The sequence below is a fragment of the Gobio gobio genome (genome assembly GCF_949357685.1).
Source record: "Gobio gobio genome assembly, chromosome: 25".
Lineage (NCBI taxonomy): Eukaryota > Metazoa > Chordata > Actinopteri > Cypriniformes > Gobionidae > Gobio > Gobio gobio.
In genome coordinates this window covers 28,691,927-28,708,602 of record NC_137121.1, presented here as the reverse complement: position 1 = coordinate 28,708,602, position 16,676 = coordinate 28,691,927, and the positions used below count along the sequence as shown (strand labels likewise).

Below are 16,676 nucleotides of genomic sequence, written 5' to 3'. Positions count from 1 at the left end.
AGGATTCCACGGGTAAAAACAAGGAGGACGAAGAACACAACGAGGGAACGAGGCGGATTAGTAGGCTACAAAAAATGGTCTAGCGACGCACTGCTTTGTCGGCGCAAGGATATCATTAAGTGACTGTCTGTTTACATGTATCAATTATCTACAGTATGAAGTTCTGCCGCCTAGAGAAGAAGTCATACAGCTAAAATAACACACGTTGTACGGAAGAATTAATATAAGAACTTCAAAACAAAATAAGCTTGACATTTCTTCTTTTCAATCCTTGCTGTAGTGCACTACAGCAAGCATGGAGCTTAACTTACACCGACACGCTGTTTTAGGACAATACATCATTTTAAAGTAGGCCCTATATTAGACAATTGACAAGTGTATTTTTATTTTAAAAACAAAACCTTATTATTGTCCCGATTAAGGCTGTCATCACTAGTTTATATCGCCATCTAGTGTTGGCATCAAAGATGGCTTAGTCGAGCAGTTAATATTACTAGAATAAATATTCATATGAATTTGTTTCACACTCCATGAAGCCACAACACAATGTGAAAAACGGAATTTCAGGGGGGAAAATATATGTTAAAATATATTTAAATAAAATATACTTTCAGTATCCACTTTACATAAAGCAGACATTCAAATCTCACCGTCTTAAAAGTCAACTTTTATTGTTGTGCTGAAATGTTTTGAATTACAGTAACAATGCCAAACAGTTCCTATATCACACCTTTGCTGCAAACATGAGGTCTATTGTAAAATGTGATACAAATATATGTGATACGTTGCACAACACATCTAGTGACATTTTCCCCTTCATTTTTTTGCAATCATATATTTTTACAGTCAAGAATATATATATTTTCAATACATCCATAAGCACACTTTCAACAAAATTTTAATGAGGAACTTATAGATAAATAAATAGCACACTTTTCTGTCATTGAGAAACAACATATACAGAAATTAAACTTTTATCCCTTATCCCTGTGAATGATATCCCTGTTTCTTCTCGTTTTGGCTTTGTTGACAAAAAGCTGTAGTGTGAACATACTAAACCCTTACATTATTTGGAGTGCGGTTTGAGTGTTGTGAGTCATATAAATAAGCTATCTTTGACCATGTGCAAATACAAAAACACAAGTGAAAATAAAAATATGCATCGTTGCCCTGTATTTTGGAAATATTTGGCCTGTCTTCCCTGTGTTTCTTCCCTGTATCCCACAGTGTTCCTTCAGAAACAATTCAACTCACAACAAAGTGAATAAATTAGTTGCAAACCTGAGAAATTCATCTGAAAAAAAAAGAGCTACTTCAATGTTTGAACACAAAAGCAGAAAAGGTGAAAGTCTGAATGTACAGCAGCACAGAAAGGCAACGGCTCTCTGCTGGATCTTCTAGCACATTCACATCCATTCCAGAGATTAAGGCAACTGTGTATGAATACATCCCAGAACAAACAAAATCTGTGATAAAATTCCCCAACCATAAAGTATTTCTTCTCTTTTTACACTCACAAACAATTTAATCCCCGATAACATACTCCATCTCATTTAAATTACCATTCTTTGAATTATAATTTAAATTAAAACCAACGATTACTCTGTACATGCCTAAGGAGAATCAGCCCTCTGTTTCAAATATTTTTAAATGATTTCCCTTTTTTTAGAGATGGGAAAACTGGAAGAGATTGATCACTTGTTTTTAGCTTTGTTGTCAAACTGGAAAAGCTCCAGGATATCAAGCATCGCCTGTTTAATGTTAGTTCCAAAGCGGTGAGAATCCTAAAAATAACAAGGGAAAGGGAAAGAGATTATTATATTATCGCAATTAATTGCATCTAACATAAAAGTTTGTGTTTATACAATATGTGTGTGTGTGTATATATATATATATATACACACACAGATCAGGCATAACATTATGACCACCTTCCTAATATTGTGTTGGTCCCCCCTGACCCATCAGCATGGTCACCCTGACTGGTCTGCGGCTATTTAGCTCCATACTCAACAAACTGCGATGCACTGTGTATTCTGACACCTTTCTAACAGAACCAGCATTAATTTATTGAGCAATTTGAGCGACAGGAGCTCGTCTGTTTGATCAGACCACACGGGCCAGCCTTCGCTCCCCATGTGCATCAATGAGCCTTGGCCGCCCATGACCCTGTCGCCGGTTCACCACTGTTCCTTCCTTGGAGCACTTTTGATAGACACTGACCACTGCAGACCGGGAACACCCCACAAGAGCTGCAGTTTTGGAGATGCTCTGATCCAGTCGTCTAGCCATCACAATTTGGCTCTTGTGTTTCTAACACATCAACTTTGAGGACAAAATGTTCACTTGTTAACATCTCCTAATATATCCCACCCAGTAAGAGGTGCCGTGATGAAGAGATAATCAGTGTTACTCACTTCATAATGTTATGCCTGATCGTGTATATAAGATATTATTATATATATTGTATATATTATTATATTTGATATAGAATAAAGTGAACTCACAGTCTCTGGGCTGGAGTGTTTGCTGGATATGTGGAAGTTGATGAGGTCTTCTCCAAGAATAATATATGACACACCATAACCATCATCAGCAACCTAAACAAAACACATATTGGTCACTGGTAAACGAAAATAAATTCAATTATGTAATAATAAACACATTTTTTTATAAACCCTGAAAACATGTTATTAAGTTCCGTAAAAAAGTTAAAAACCTAAAATGATGCCTAATATATATTACCGTTCTAAAGGTTGGAGTCAGTACGTTTTTTTTAGTTTTTTTGCATAAAATTGATCGAAAGTTACAGTAAAAGGTTAGTAAAAAATCTAATTTTCACAAAAAAATAAATGCATCAAAGCATCATATTATAATGATTTCTGAAGTATCATGTGACTAAAGCCTGTTGTAATGATGCTGAAAATTCAGCTTTGCCATTACAGGATTAAATTACATTTATTAAAATGGAAAATATATATTTTAAATTGTAATAACTAAATAAATCATTTACTCAAGTTTTATATATATATATATAGCCTAGAAATCTAGACGCACCCAAGCGGCAGCAAATCTAATTTGCAGCCAGGGTCGTCTAGCAACTCTCCGTTTGCTTGCGAGCTGAAAAAACCAAACTCTGGTCAGGCCAATCACATCGTGTATAGAGTCGGTGGGCGGGCTTAACATAATGACGGCAGAGTTGCGTTGGTTCCGCGTTCTACTTGTAAACAAAGAAGCTGACGAATAGCGGTCTTTCGAATATGCTTTGGCCGCGACTCAGGAAGACTTGGAGTTAAGCTTTTCTTTGAGAAAAGAACAAAGAACGGCACTGAAGTCATTCTTAAGAAAGGAAGATGTGTTCGGAGTTTTGCCGACCGGATACGGCGAAAGTTTAATCTATCAACTAGCTCCGCTTCACCTTCTCACGTTGCTCTGGTTGGCTGTAGCGCTATCCTATTGCGTGCAGAGGGAATTTGAAAGACAACCATTTATCCCGCCCTTCGGATTGAGCCCTGCCAATGGTGAGTTCTTGATGTGGGTCTGGCTTGTCAGGCTAATATATATATATATATATATATATATATATATATATATATATATATATATATATATATATATTAGTGCTGTCAGTTAAACGCGTTATTAACGACGTTAACGCAAACCTATTTTAACGGCGTCAATTTTTTTATCGCGAGATTAACGTTCTTTTTGGTCTAACAAACTTTGTAGTTTTTTCACATGCTGTTGCAACAACTAGTAACGTTAGAAAAACTACAACACCACTCCGGATGTAGCTAGACCGGAAACAAAACATCAGGCACGCTGCGGCTGCCCGCACTCGTTTGGGCCATTAAAAGATTAGACGTGGATGGCAAGCGTGAGACGCCGAAATGAGAAACGTATTAAGCCATGGTTTAACTCAGGGGTCTTCAACTAAAAGTGCTTGTCTTGAGCGCTGCTTTCTGCTCTGACACCAGACGCGAATGAAGCGTTTTGCGCGAGTGATTTAAGTCAATGCAAAGACGCAAATAGACATTCTGCGGCGCGGATTAAGCGGCGTGCATGTCGCGTCATTCGCGTCCGGTGTGAACGCACCATCAGTCTCTTCTTCACTGCATGCTTGACCGCGCGTCTGGGTCTGAACGTAGTAACTGAGCATTGCAACGTTAACTGTTTCATTACGTCAAAAGGCTTCGCGGTCCGGATTCGGACCGGAGTCCGCTAGTTGGCGACCCCTGGTTTAACTGCACTATAGGCGGAGTCCTAGTTTACCTTGTAATTTGCACTTTGTAATTTTATTTTGTATCACCCTGTTTTGATCCCTTAGAAAGGGCTGTTGAAGGGGCTGTTTGTGCAACAAAGTATTTGTTTCACCCTTTTATTGATGGGCAGTGTTACATTGTGTGAGATTATTTGCTCCAAGTGAGAATGTTGGTGTGAAATCGAACACTAAAGTATGCCAATGTTGTTTTCAATAAAACAAACATTTGAACAAAGCAAGCCGATCCACTTTTCTATGTTGATAAGAGCATTAAAATAAGAAAAAATAATGGGACAAAAAGAAATCAAGGGACATTTAGAATAAATAAAAATGTGCGATTAATTGTGATTAATTGTGAGTTAACTATGACATTAATGCGATTAATCGCGATTAAATATTTTAATCGTTTGACAGCACTAATATATATATATATATATATATATATATATATATATATATATATATATATATATATATGTATATATATATATATATATAAATAAAACATCATACCAAAATATACCAATCCCTAAGTTTTGAGCAGTAATTATACGGACAGTTGCATCATTTCTAGGTAGGACACAGCGTTAGAAACAAGATGTTGAACTCACAGGTCCAAATCCACCTCCGCTGGTGACATATTCCGGATGCCTCTTTAAATCAAACAGATCGACCTGTTGGAGAGGAGTCTGACTGGTGGACAACCTCCAGGGCTCGGACAACACCTGGAACAAACCCAACCCGTCAAAACAATACAGCTTCCAAATGGGTCTTACATCAAGACTGAAACGTTTTTAGGTAACAAAATCAATGAAATAGTAGGGGTGTAATGGTACCCAAAAATGTCTGTGTTAGATATAGATCCAGGTCACTAAAGACCCGAATATGTAATAATGATTGGCCAAACATTCATATATTTTAAGGGTTAATATAAAGCATGGCATATGTTTAAGACAACTTGGATGGTGCACTTATCCGGCAACTCACTCTGTGTAACTTTGTTATTTTTATTTGAGATGTGCTTGCAACAGGAAAGTATATCGATATAAACATTAAATTAACCAATTGTTGTCAAAAATGCCCGGTACGAATACGTGTACTGTTGCACCCCTATGAAATGGTTAGCATGTTATTTTGTGACAGGTCTCAAACCTCTTTGAGGAAAGCTGAATCTTCACCGAGGTACTTGGACACTAAGTAGAGGCAGAAAAGATGGCGGTCGATGCCTCCTCCTGTCATGGCCAGTCTGTATAAATCCTGGTGCTTTTCTGCTGCCACTTTCAGCAGCTTCAACTTCTCTTCTCTCTGAGAAAATTTTGAAACATGTTGAAATTAGAAGAGATAAACACACTCGCGCTGAATCTAGCTAGCCATTTAAATCAATCCCACCGTTGCTTTTTCACTCAGCATGGCACGGACAAAATCACAGGTATGAGTGGTGCAGGAGCGCACGGTCTCAGTGCGGCCCTCTCGGAACAGACGCGTCATGGATGCTTCGTACGTCAGGCAGAACTTGCCTTTATCCTGCAGGAGGAAAAATTGAACGTATTATACAGAAATCTGATGAGGAATCCACAAAGATCTGAAGAATCTTGGGGCGTGTTCACACTTGTAGTTCAGTTCTCTTGGTTCTACTGGTCTGGACCAAAAACAAAAAACGATACATTTAGTCCTTTTTAACACCGTACCTAAAGATACAAAACAAAAACAACTTTCATGACGTATATTGTGGAAGAGAAATTACCGAACATCCAAAACAACGCTGTTTGCTGGGCTAAATTTGCTCTGAGCCTACGTTTGGTGGTATTTTTAACAGCTGAGAACTCGTGAAGAGTATGGCAAGCCATTTTGTCTTTTATTCATTCTCAGGATATTAATTCTTTTTCTATCAGCAATTCAATTTTCACTAGTTAAAATGCTAATTCTTGATATCAGTAATTAGATTTCTACTAGTAACAATGGCAATTTTTGAAATCAGGAATTACATTTGCACTAGTAAAAATGTTAATTCTTGATATCAACAATAGCGTCTTCACTCACAAAAATACTAATAATTTTCTTAATTTATTGATATTTCAATTCTTGATATCTATAAATTCATTTTTACTAGTTAGTTTAATTCAATTGTTGATATCAAAAATGTATTTCTTACTAGTTGAAATTAAAATTTCACAAATAAAAAATTCTTACTAGAAATATTAAATAAAATGTATATCAATAATTCGATTGTCACTATAGTTTATATCATGAATGCTATTGTTACTAGCAAGAAAGCCATTTTAGATATCTGAAATTAATCTCCTGATTATTGATATCAGAAATGCATGATCAGAAATAATAAATCAAGAATTAACATTTCAACTAGTGAAAATTGAATTCTTGATATCAGGAATTTTATATTTTTACTAGTAACAAGGTAATTATTGATATCAAAAAATTATGATTTTTACTCGTAAGAATTGTATTTGTGCCTATGGTGACATTTCACTAGTAAAAATACAATCACAGATATCAAGAATTACAGTTTTTACTAGTTGAAATTTAATTCTTGATATCAAAAATTTTATTTCAGCGAGTGATGACATCAATGTTGATATCAAACATTTTCATTGTTACTAGTAGAAATATAATTCTGATATCAAAAATAAGCATTTTAACTAAAATTTTATTTTAATTGAATTGTTGATATCAAGAAAAAAACGGCTTGCCATACAAATGTTCTATTTCTGATATCAATAATTCCATTGTCACTAGAGACATTGTTAATTTCTCATATTATGTGATTGTTACTAGTAAGAAAGACACTTTATGTAACATGTTGAAATACATTTACAGATATCAAGAATTAACATTTCAACTAGTGTCAATCTAGTACTTGATATCAGGAATTTATATTTTTTACTAGTAACAACTTAATTATTGATATCAAAAATTATATTTCTACAAATAAGAAATACAAAGCTTAGAAAGAAATCCATTCTTGATATCAACAAATGAATTTGAATGGCAGCCTATGGTGACGTTTAACTAAGAAAATTCAATTACAGATATCAAGAATTCGTATATTTATAAGAGTGATGATGTTTTTGTTGATTTCAATAATTAACATTTTTACTAGTGGAAATGTAATTCCCGATATCAAGAATTAGCATTTTAACTAGTGAAAATTGAATGGTTGATATTAAGAATTCATATCCTGGGAGTGATTAAAAGTAAAAACGGCTTGCCATACTGTACATCACATCCACTTTTTGGTTGTTTTGCGTTCATATTTCATTCGAAGCGCACCAGAGTTCGTTTTGAAGTGCACAGAGACCACTGAAAAAATGGGCACCAGGGTTCGGATGACAGTGTTTGTTCACACGTATTTAAATGAACCGCACTAACCAAGCATTCGCACCAGAGTTCGTTTTAATCGGACTAAACCTGCCAAGTGTGAACACACACCCTCAGAGAATCTCTCGTACTCTGAAGTGTGCCAGCTGGAGGGCGAGCTGAATAAAGCCATCAGGGCTTGTCTTGCATTTCTTGATCAGGCCTTTGCCAAACTCTTTGAAGGGGAATATGTGCATGTCCACGTCGTCCGCCAGAGTTTGTGCCACTTTCAGAGAGCTGTTGATCACGGTCTGGCACTGTGAAGGAAAGAGGCATTTCCATATTAAACTAGGAATCAAATAAAAGTACAGTATGTCTAAAGTGCTCAAACACTTTAACTGACCTCTTCTGGGATGTCCCACTGCAGTCTCTGGGGTCCAGGGAGGTTGGGATGGGGGTTTCCTTTACAGTGTCCATCCTCAGTATAGCCCAGTCGCACTGGATCCGATGACAGGACATGCTACCACACACACACACACACACACACACACACACACACACACATACATGTTGGGTTTTCATGTTTTATGGGGACATTCCATTGATGTAATGGTTTTTATACTGTACAAACTGTATATTCTATCCCCCAACCCTAAACCTACCCATCACACAAAACGTTCTGCATTTTTACATTTTCAAAAAACATCATTATGTATGATCTATAAGCTGTTTTCCTCATGGGAACCAAAAATGTCCCCACAAGGAAATTTTGTCCCCATAACGTAGAGTTTACCTGAACCACACACACACTCACAAAACATTTGTAAACATTGCATTACATGCATTACTCTTCAAAAGTTTGGGTAAGATTTTTTGGGGAAAGAAATTAATACTTCTATTCAGCAAGGGTGCATTAAATTGATCAAAAGTGAAAGAAAAGACATTTATAATGTTACAAAAGATTTATATTTCAAATAAATGCTGTTCTTTTGAACTTTTGTACTATCCAGAATTTTTCCACAAAAAACAACTGTTTTCAACATTGGTACTACAGTAAGAAATGTTTCTTGAGCAGCTGAAAATTCAGCTTTACCATCACAGGAATAAATTACATTTTAAAATATATTCAAATAGAAAAAAAGTTATTTTAAATTGTAATAATATTTCACAATATTACTGTTTTTACTGCGTTTTTGATTAAATAAATGCAGCCTTGGCGAGCAGAAGACACTTATCAACCCCGAACTAGTGCAGGTGTTTTAAAATGTTTTCTTCCTAAACTAGTGAAATGTCCTAAATTTGTTTTCTACACACAAAGCTTTCATATGACTTATAGCACAAGAGTCATATGGACCACTTTTAAAGGGTCATGAAACCATAAGCCAAATTTTCTGAGATTATGAGTGTTATGAGTGTTGAGCATCATAGGAGGCAATGTAAGCATTTTGATTGTTGGAGAAAACTAGTTAATTTTAACCATGTTTGTGCTATATTCAACTTCCGGGTTTAAATTCATCTTTGTATCAATGTCACAGAATGTGACGTTTTCTCGTACTATAGTATGGCGATGACTCATCGGTGTCTCATAATTATTCATGAGTCTGCGTGTCCTTATCCTATGAGAAGAGGCCTCACTTAACACAGCAGCGCACGTTGATTGACAGGCGCTTCAAAAAGTGAGATCCCATTCAGTAAGTGAGAGATGCATTAATGAATCAAAAATGAGTGATTGTTTCTGTCGCATAAGTTCTCTTCAGTAGATCCTGAGTCTTCGAAACAAACGCAATTCATCCACACTGTGAGTGTAACTCCATTATCCGATCAAGTGGCTCATAAGACTGTGTTGTCAGTCAGTCTCCACTCCGCAGCTTAACCACGCCCACTTTTATAGCACTTTTCAAAACTGTGGTGAGAACTGGCGGCTGCTGAAATAGGGGGTTTCATGACCCTTTAATGTGCTCTTTGGAGCTTCAATTCTATTGTATGGACAAGAGCAGAGATGTATAAAGTACTAGAGACACATACTTGAGTAAAAGTACAAGTTCCTTATCAAAAAAGTGACTTGAGTAGAAGTTGAAGTGCTCTTTAAGCACCACACTTAAGTAGAAGTACTAAAGTATTCAACATTTTTTGTACCTAAGTATTGCAAGTAGTTTATTTTACAATGTACTACTCAAGTACTGAAAGTAAAAGTACAAGTATTGTGTTATGTAGTTATTAAAGAAAGTAGTCAAAAGTTTTTATTATTTCAAATGATTAAGCTAAAGGACAATCACAATGTTGGTAGGTAATTTTTCTACATATTGTCATATAAATAACCTGAAAATACTGTAGTTCATTAAGATTAAATCTTACTATAACCACTCTTACTAAAAAAAAAAATGGGGTAAGCACACTTATATTCTCATTTCAAGAGATGTTCTGAGTAAATGATTTCTTTGTAACACTTTACAATATGTTGTTAACATTACATTAGTTAATATATTAGACTAATAACTAACATGAACTAACCATGATCAATACATTTGTTACTGTATTTATTAATCTTTGTTAATCTTAGTTAATAAAAATACAGCTGTTCATTGTTTGTATATGTTAGGCCTACTTCACAGTGCACATTAACTATGTAAACAAATAGAGAGCAATTTGAGCGCAAGACGCTCGCGCGCTCTCTCTCTCTCGCGCGCTCTGTCTCTCTCGCGCTCTGTCTCTCTCTCTCTCGCGCGCGCTCTCTCTCTCATGCGCGGTAATGTGGGTTTGGAATGGAATGATTCATAACATTTTTATAATTGTAACGAGTAACGATGCAGCACATAAAAAAATATCGGAGTAAAAGTATTAAACTCATCGAAAATATGTACTGAAGTAAAAGTGGAAGTAGGAGAAAAAAATAATACTCTAGTAAAGTACAGATACTGCCTTTTAGTACTTAAGTACAGTAGTGAAGTAGTTCTACTTCGTTACTATACATCTCTGGACAAGAGCAACCAGGACATTCTGCTAAGTCTCTCCTTTGGTGTTGCGCACAGGACAGAACAGGGTCGTAGAGGGTTTAGAATGACAAAACGTGAGTAAATGATGACATAATATTCTCTTTTGGCGAACTGCCCATTTAAGTTCACATAAGAAGCTTAGGGTGCCCTCTATCGGCAGAATACCAAGATTTTATATAACTGTCCTGAAGCTAATTCTGCATGGAAAAACATGAAATTCGTGCAATGAGTGACTTAAGCCACGCGTTTCCACCGCAGGAACTTTCCCCAAGGAACTAGGGACTTTGGGGTGGTACTCAATGTGTTTCGACTGCAGGGACCAGCGTATAAATGAAGTTTAGAAAGTCCCTCCTCGCGAAGTAATACTTTTTCAAAGTTCAGGAACTTTCGGTGGTGGGTCTTGGTCGCTGAACACACCTGATGGAGTTTTGGTTCCTTGCCACCGTCGCCTGTCGCCTTTGGCTTTTGGCTTGCTCAGTCGGGGACACTAAATATTCAACTAAATTAATGATCTGCCCACATTGTCACTGTATGATAATTGAAATGAGCTGGATAACATCAGCGTTTTCTCCAGAGCGGCTGTACAGCCGAATCAAATTCTGTTGTATTACTTTCCTGTTTAACACTGTGAAGCTGCTTTGAAACAATCGGTATTGTAAAAAGCGCTACAAAAATAAAGGTGACTATATAAAAATGTGATAGTCTCAAGCATGAATTTTAGGATAAACAGATCTTTCTTGCCAAAACAGTTCATATATCTCAGTATTTCAATAAATTGGTTTCTTCACCTCCCACAAATGGCCAACGACGGGTGCATCGGCCCAGGAGTGTTCTGCATTCAATCCCATAGTGCCGTTCTTGAACACAATAAGGTTGAAAGACTTATCGAACCACCTGGAGAAAAAAAAACACACACACACAATGAAGTGTAATAATAATAGCTAAAACACAAATGTGTGTTTTTTTTTTTAAAGGAACACGCCAACTTTTTGGGACTTTAGCTTATTCACCGTATCCCCCAGAGTTAGATAAGTCCATACATACCCTTCTCATCTCCGTGTGTGCCATAACTCTGTCTGACACACACACCGCTAGCCTAGCTTAGCACAAAGACTGGAGGTAAATGGCTCCAGCTAGCCTACTGCTCAATACGTGACAAAATAACGCCAACATTTTCCTATTTACATGTTGTGATGTGTATGGTTACATTGTGTACAAATAACAAGTTTATATGAGACACAGCCATCTTATAAACGTATACATACTGGGGACCATATTCTCAGAAGGCGCAGCACTGCTCTACTTCTGCGGAGTGATTTGATCGCAAGCCCCGTTATTACTTCCCGTCAACAAAACCAACGTGACTAGGTAGCCAGAGCGCCTTCATCACAACACATTACTCAGGGTTCCTACACAATTTTCATTTCAAAATTCCATACTTTTCCAGACTCTAATTTCCAGACTTCCTACAGATTTTTCCGACCATATTTAACTTGTTCTGATAAAATTTTTTCAAATTCAACTGCTAACAAGTGTTACATTCTAAAGATTTAGTATTGGCGTTTTTGCCTTTTATTAGGATAGGAAAGTAGCTAGACAGGAAGTAAGGTGGGAGAGAGAGGGGGGCGGGATTGGGAAAAGTCCATGAGGCAGGACTCGAACTCTGGTCTCCCGAAGCACAAAGCACTACATGGCGACGCACTTACCCACAATGCTATCGGCACCGACAAGTATGTTACACTCTGAGTCAAAACCTCTATGTAGGCTATCTAATATTTAGAAATCCTATATTAAAATATTGCTTTTTGTGACCTTAAAGATCAAAATGCTAAATCAGTCACAATTTTTTTAAAGGGTTATTAATTTACCCAAAAATTTAATTTCTATCATAATTTACTTACCCTCATGTCATTCTAAACTAATAAGACTTTTGTTAATCTTGGACACATGAAGATATTTAAAGGATTAGTTCACCTCAAAATGAAAATGTCCTAATCATTTACTCACCCCAATGCCATCCAAAATGGCAACCAACTCAGTTGGTTGTTCAAAAACTTAATTTATCTTTCACTGAAGAAAGTAAGTCATGGATATCTTGGATGGCATTGAGGTGAGTAAATGATTAGGACATTTTCATTTTGGGGTGAACAAGTCCTTTAATAAAGGGACTGAAATCTCTCAGATTTAAAATATTAAAAATGTTAATATAATAAAGTCGTATAGTTTTGAAAGACATGGGGGTGAATAAATGACAAATTTTCATTTTGGGTGTACTATTCCTTTAAGAACTCCACCATCGACTCTGTTTTATCCTCAAACCCAACTTGCTTTCTCAAACTACGAAGTGCTGTGTTAACCACTGTTGAACTGTGAAAAGGAAGGAACACACAGGTCTGACCTTTACTGCCATAGCTAGGCTACAAGTTTTTCATTCATTGAAAAAAACGATTGTGTATATATCTATTATATATATAAGTAAATTCTTAATTTTATATTTAGAAAATTAAATAGGGACAATAGTCTGGAAACATAAATATTTTTCCATACTCTGATTTATTTTTTCCATACTTTTCCAGACCTGGAAATTACTCAAATCAAATTCCATACTTTTCCAAACCAAATATATATATATATATATATATATATATATATATATATATATATATATATATATATATATATATATATTCGCAGTATGAAGTCCCAAAAAGTCGACGTGTTCCTTTAAAGAAGTCTACAGTGTCACATGATCCTTCAGAAATCATTCTAATTTGATGATTTGCTGCTATTATTATTATTACTGATTAAAACATGTTATTTCTTAAAAACAGCTGTGCTGCTTAAAGGGATAGTTCACCCAAAAATGACAATTTTTTTCTCCTGCTGAACACAAAAGAAGATATTCTGAATGTTAGCTTCCATAGTATGGAGGAAAAAAATACTATGAAAGTCCCAGCCTGTTTTCTTGTGAGGACTTTTATTATTTCCTGTCTTGTGTCATGTTTTGTAGTCCATTGTAGTTTTTCATGTTGATTAGTTCTCCCAGGTGTTTCCCATTTAGCCACTCCCTCTTGTAATCTTGTTAACTTCGTTTCCCTGTGTGTATATATACCCCAGTGCTTCAGTTGTTGTTTTTCGGTCGTTTCTCCTGCATATGTGTTCCTGTCATTGTGGATTTACTTTTGTTTTTGGATTTTTTCCCCTGTTTTTGTCTTCAATAAATGTTATTACTGCATTTGGATTCCAACTCAGCCTCATCCCTGCTCAAACGTTACACAATGAGGTCCAGCAGAATTTCAGAATTTTCATTTTTGGGTGAACTATCCCTTTAATATTTTTGTGGAAATCATGATTCTTTGAAGAATAGAAAATTCAAAAGAACAGCATTTATTTGAAATAGAAATATTTTGTAACATTATAATTGTCTTTACTGTCACTTTTGATCAATTAAATGTCCTTGCTGAATAAAAAAGTATTAATTTCTTTCCAAAAAATAAATAAAACAAATTCTTACTGACCCCAAACTTTTTGAATAGTAGTGTACATTCAATTAAAAATGAAATCATTTCTTAAAATAAATATACTATGTTTTGCAATAGGTGATCTTATAATCTAATCTAGTTGTAATCACGAGAGCTCTTAGTCACCTGTCATTGCACTTTCCGTGGAGCAGAGATTTGCCATAGCTGTCCAGCGACTCGACCGGATTGTCCAGCTTGTAACGCTGTTCGCTGTCGTCCAGAGTAACAAAGAAAGCGGCCTTCTCCACAGCATCCAGAGACTGCTTGTTCTTCCCGCGAATGAAGAACTGTGAGCGGGCTTTGGCCCAGGGAACTCTGGATAATGGGGAACAAAAGCCTAGATATAATCACTTGGCTCACTGCATGTCCTTTAATGTGCTTTGATCACATTTCATGGAACAGAAAGAGAGGAAATACAGTTTCCTGAATGAAAGCTGAGATTTGTAGATTTAGCGGCCGCAGGATGTTTCCTGCTCAACTGCAGGGGGATGCAACCACAAACCTCAATTAAACAGATTGCAGATTGTGACCTTTTACAAAGTCTTGATTTTGTTTTTGGGGTCTACTAGAATATGGTTTAATGTTTGAATGTCAAAAACCCATTATTTTTCACATATTTGACATTGTTGCAGCTCCTCTCTTCCCAGTCTGTCAGTATCGCTCTGTTCAGTTCCTGTCTCTATGAAGCCTATTCTTCCGCTGGATTTTCAAAAGTATGTTAAGTTCTTTAAAATACATCCACAAGTTTTTCACACTGGACTTATTTAGGGGACATCGATGTTACATTTCCATGGCGCTAAACATGAACTGTGATTGGTTGCTTTACATAAAATGACCTGTGATTGGCTGCTTTACATAAAATAAATTTGTCTCGTTGAGAAATGGCTGACATGGGCTGTGTTTACACGTCTTTTTGTTAAAATCTACAGTTAATGTGTGACAAAACGTAGTTTTAAGACTTTTTGGGGCAATAATGTAAGTGTTTAAAGCTCAAATCTGTGGTTTATTTATAAAAAAGAGTGCCTATTTGAACATTTTATCTGGCGTTTTTGGAGTTGTGAGATCCAGGCAATCAGCGGTGCTCCGCGCTTGTTAACCCCAGCGAGAGCAGCCTTTCCTCGGCTAGTCCTTCAGACATTTGCCGCTGGCTCTGATGCCTCTGTGGTGCCTCGAGCTATAATTCGTCTTGTGTAGATGTAACGGCCGATCTTTGGTCTCATGGATCTATAATTTGTTCCATGGCAAATTGTTTAGGCTGAGGGCAAAGTGAAGTTTCATTACTTTTTTTAACTATTTAACTTTACGTTACCGTTGTAGCAGACTAGCACTGACTTTGAATGTTTTGACAGAATTGTTGTATAGCTTATTATACCTTTTACTTATACTTTTGTATTATTGATCATACATAAACTGGCATATAACAAAAAGAGACTGGGTTGTGTTTCATGTCATTTAATGTTATCACAGTGATAATCACTTGCACACTTGTCTGAACCAGATATGAATATATGATTCATATAAACCAGACTTTCTCCTCATTGTTGTCACTACACGGCGCGAATATCCACCAAAGTTCAGCGTGAATCACACGTCAAACGCTCAATTCGCGCAAATCGCGTCATTCGCGCCACCTCATTCGTGCGAATCGCGTCATTCGTGCCACCTCATTCGTGCGAATCGCGTCATTCGCGCCACCTCATTCGCAGAGATGTATAGTAACGAACACGAGCGTCTTGCGCTCAAATTGCTCTCTATTTGTTTACATAGTTAATGTGCACTGTGAAGTAACATATACAAACAATGAACAGCTGTATTTTTATTAACTAAGATTAACGAGATTAATAAATACAGTAACAAATGTATTGATCATGGTTAGTTCATGTTAGTTATTAGTCTAATACATTAACTAATGTAATGTTAACAAATCAAACCATATTGTAAAGTGTTACAAACAAATCATTTACTCAGAACATCTCTTGAAATGAGAATATAAGTGTGCTTACCCCATTTTATTTTAGTAAGAGTGGTTATAGTAAGATTTAATCTTAATGAACTACAGTATTTTCAGGTTATTTATATGACAATATGTAGAAAAATTACCTACCAACATTGTAATTTTCCTTAGCTTAATCATTTGAAATAATGAAAACAATATGATGTTCAAACTTTTGACTACTTTCTTTAATAACTACATAACACAATACTTGTACTTTTACTTTCAGTACTTGAGTAGTACATTTTAAAATAAACTACTCGCAATACTTAAGTACAAAAAATGTTGAATACTTTAGTACTTCTACTTAAGTGTGGTGCTTAAAGAGCACTTCAACTTCTACTCAAGTCACTTTTTTGATAAGGAACTTGTACTTTTACTCAAGTATGTGTCTCTAGTACTTTATACATCTCTGCTCATTCGTGCGAATCGCGCCGCAGAATGTCTATTCGTGTCTTTGCATTGACTTAATATGTAAATCACTCGCGCAAAACGCGTCATTCGCGTCCGGTGTGAAAGCACCATAAGGCTATGTTCACACTTTCAGACCAAATCATATTATTTGTGTATCTGATTGGAATCTGATCTGATGT

The 16,676-nt window shown here is 36.1% G+C and overlaps 1 protein-coding gene across 2 annotated transcripts in view; it reads right to left on the bottom strand.

Moving 5' to 3' along the window:
• Positions 1-646: 646 nt before the first annotated feature.
• cpt1ab (carnitine palmitoyltransferase 1Ab (liver)) overlaps positions 647-16,676 on the bottom strand; it is a 34,891-nt gene continuing 18,861 nt past the window's right edge. For both annotated transcript variants that reach the window (XM_079809871.1, XM_079809872.1), the window contains exons 11-19: positions 14,217-14,405; positions 11,358-11,463; positions 7,980-8,096; positions 7,729-7,893; positions 5,651-5,785; positions 5,414-5,566; positions 4,873-4,986; positions 2,508-2,600; positions 647-1,784 (exon numbers count right to left, since the gene is read on the bottom strand). In XM_079809871.1, the coding sequence (XP_079665997.1) occupies positions 1,695-1,784; positions 2,508-2,600; positions 4,873-4,986; positions 5,414-5,566; positions 5,651-5,785; positions 7,729-7,893; positions 7,980-8,096; positions 11,358-11,463; positions 14,217-14,405 (1,162 nt within the window). In that variant the 3' untranslated portion in view covers positions 647-1,694. The remainder of the gene's footprint in view (positions 1,785-2,507; positions 2,601-4,872; positions 4,987-5,413; positions 5,567-5,650; positions 5,786-7,728; positions 7,894-7,979; positions 8,097-11,357; positions 11,464-14,216; positions 14,406-16,676) is intronic.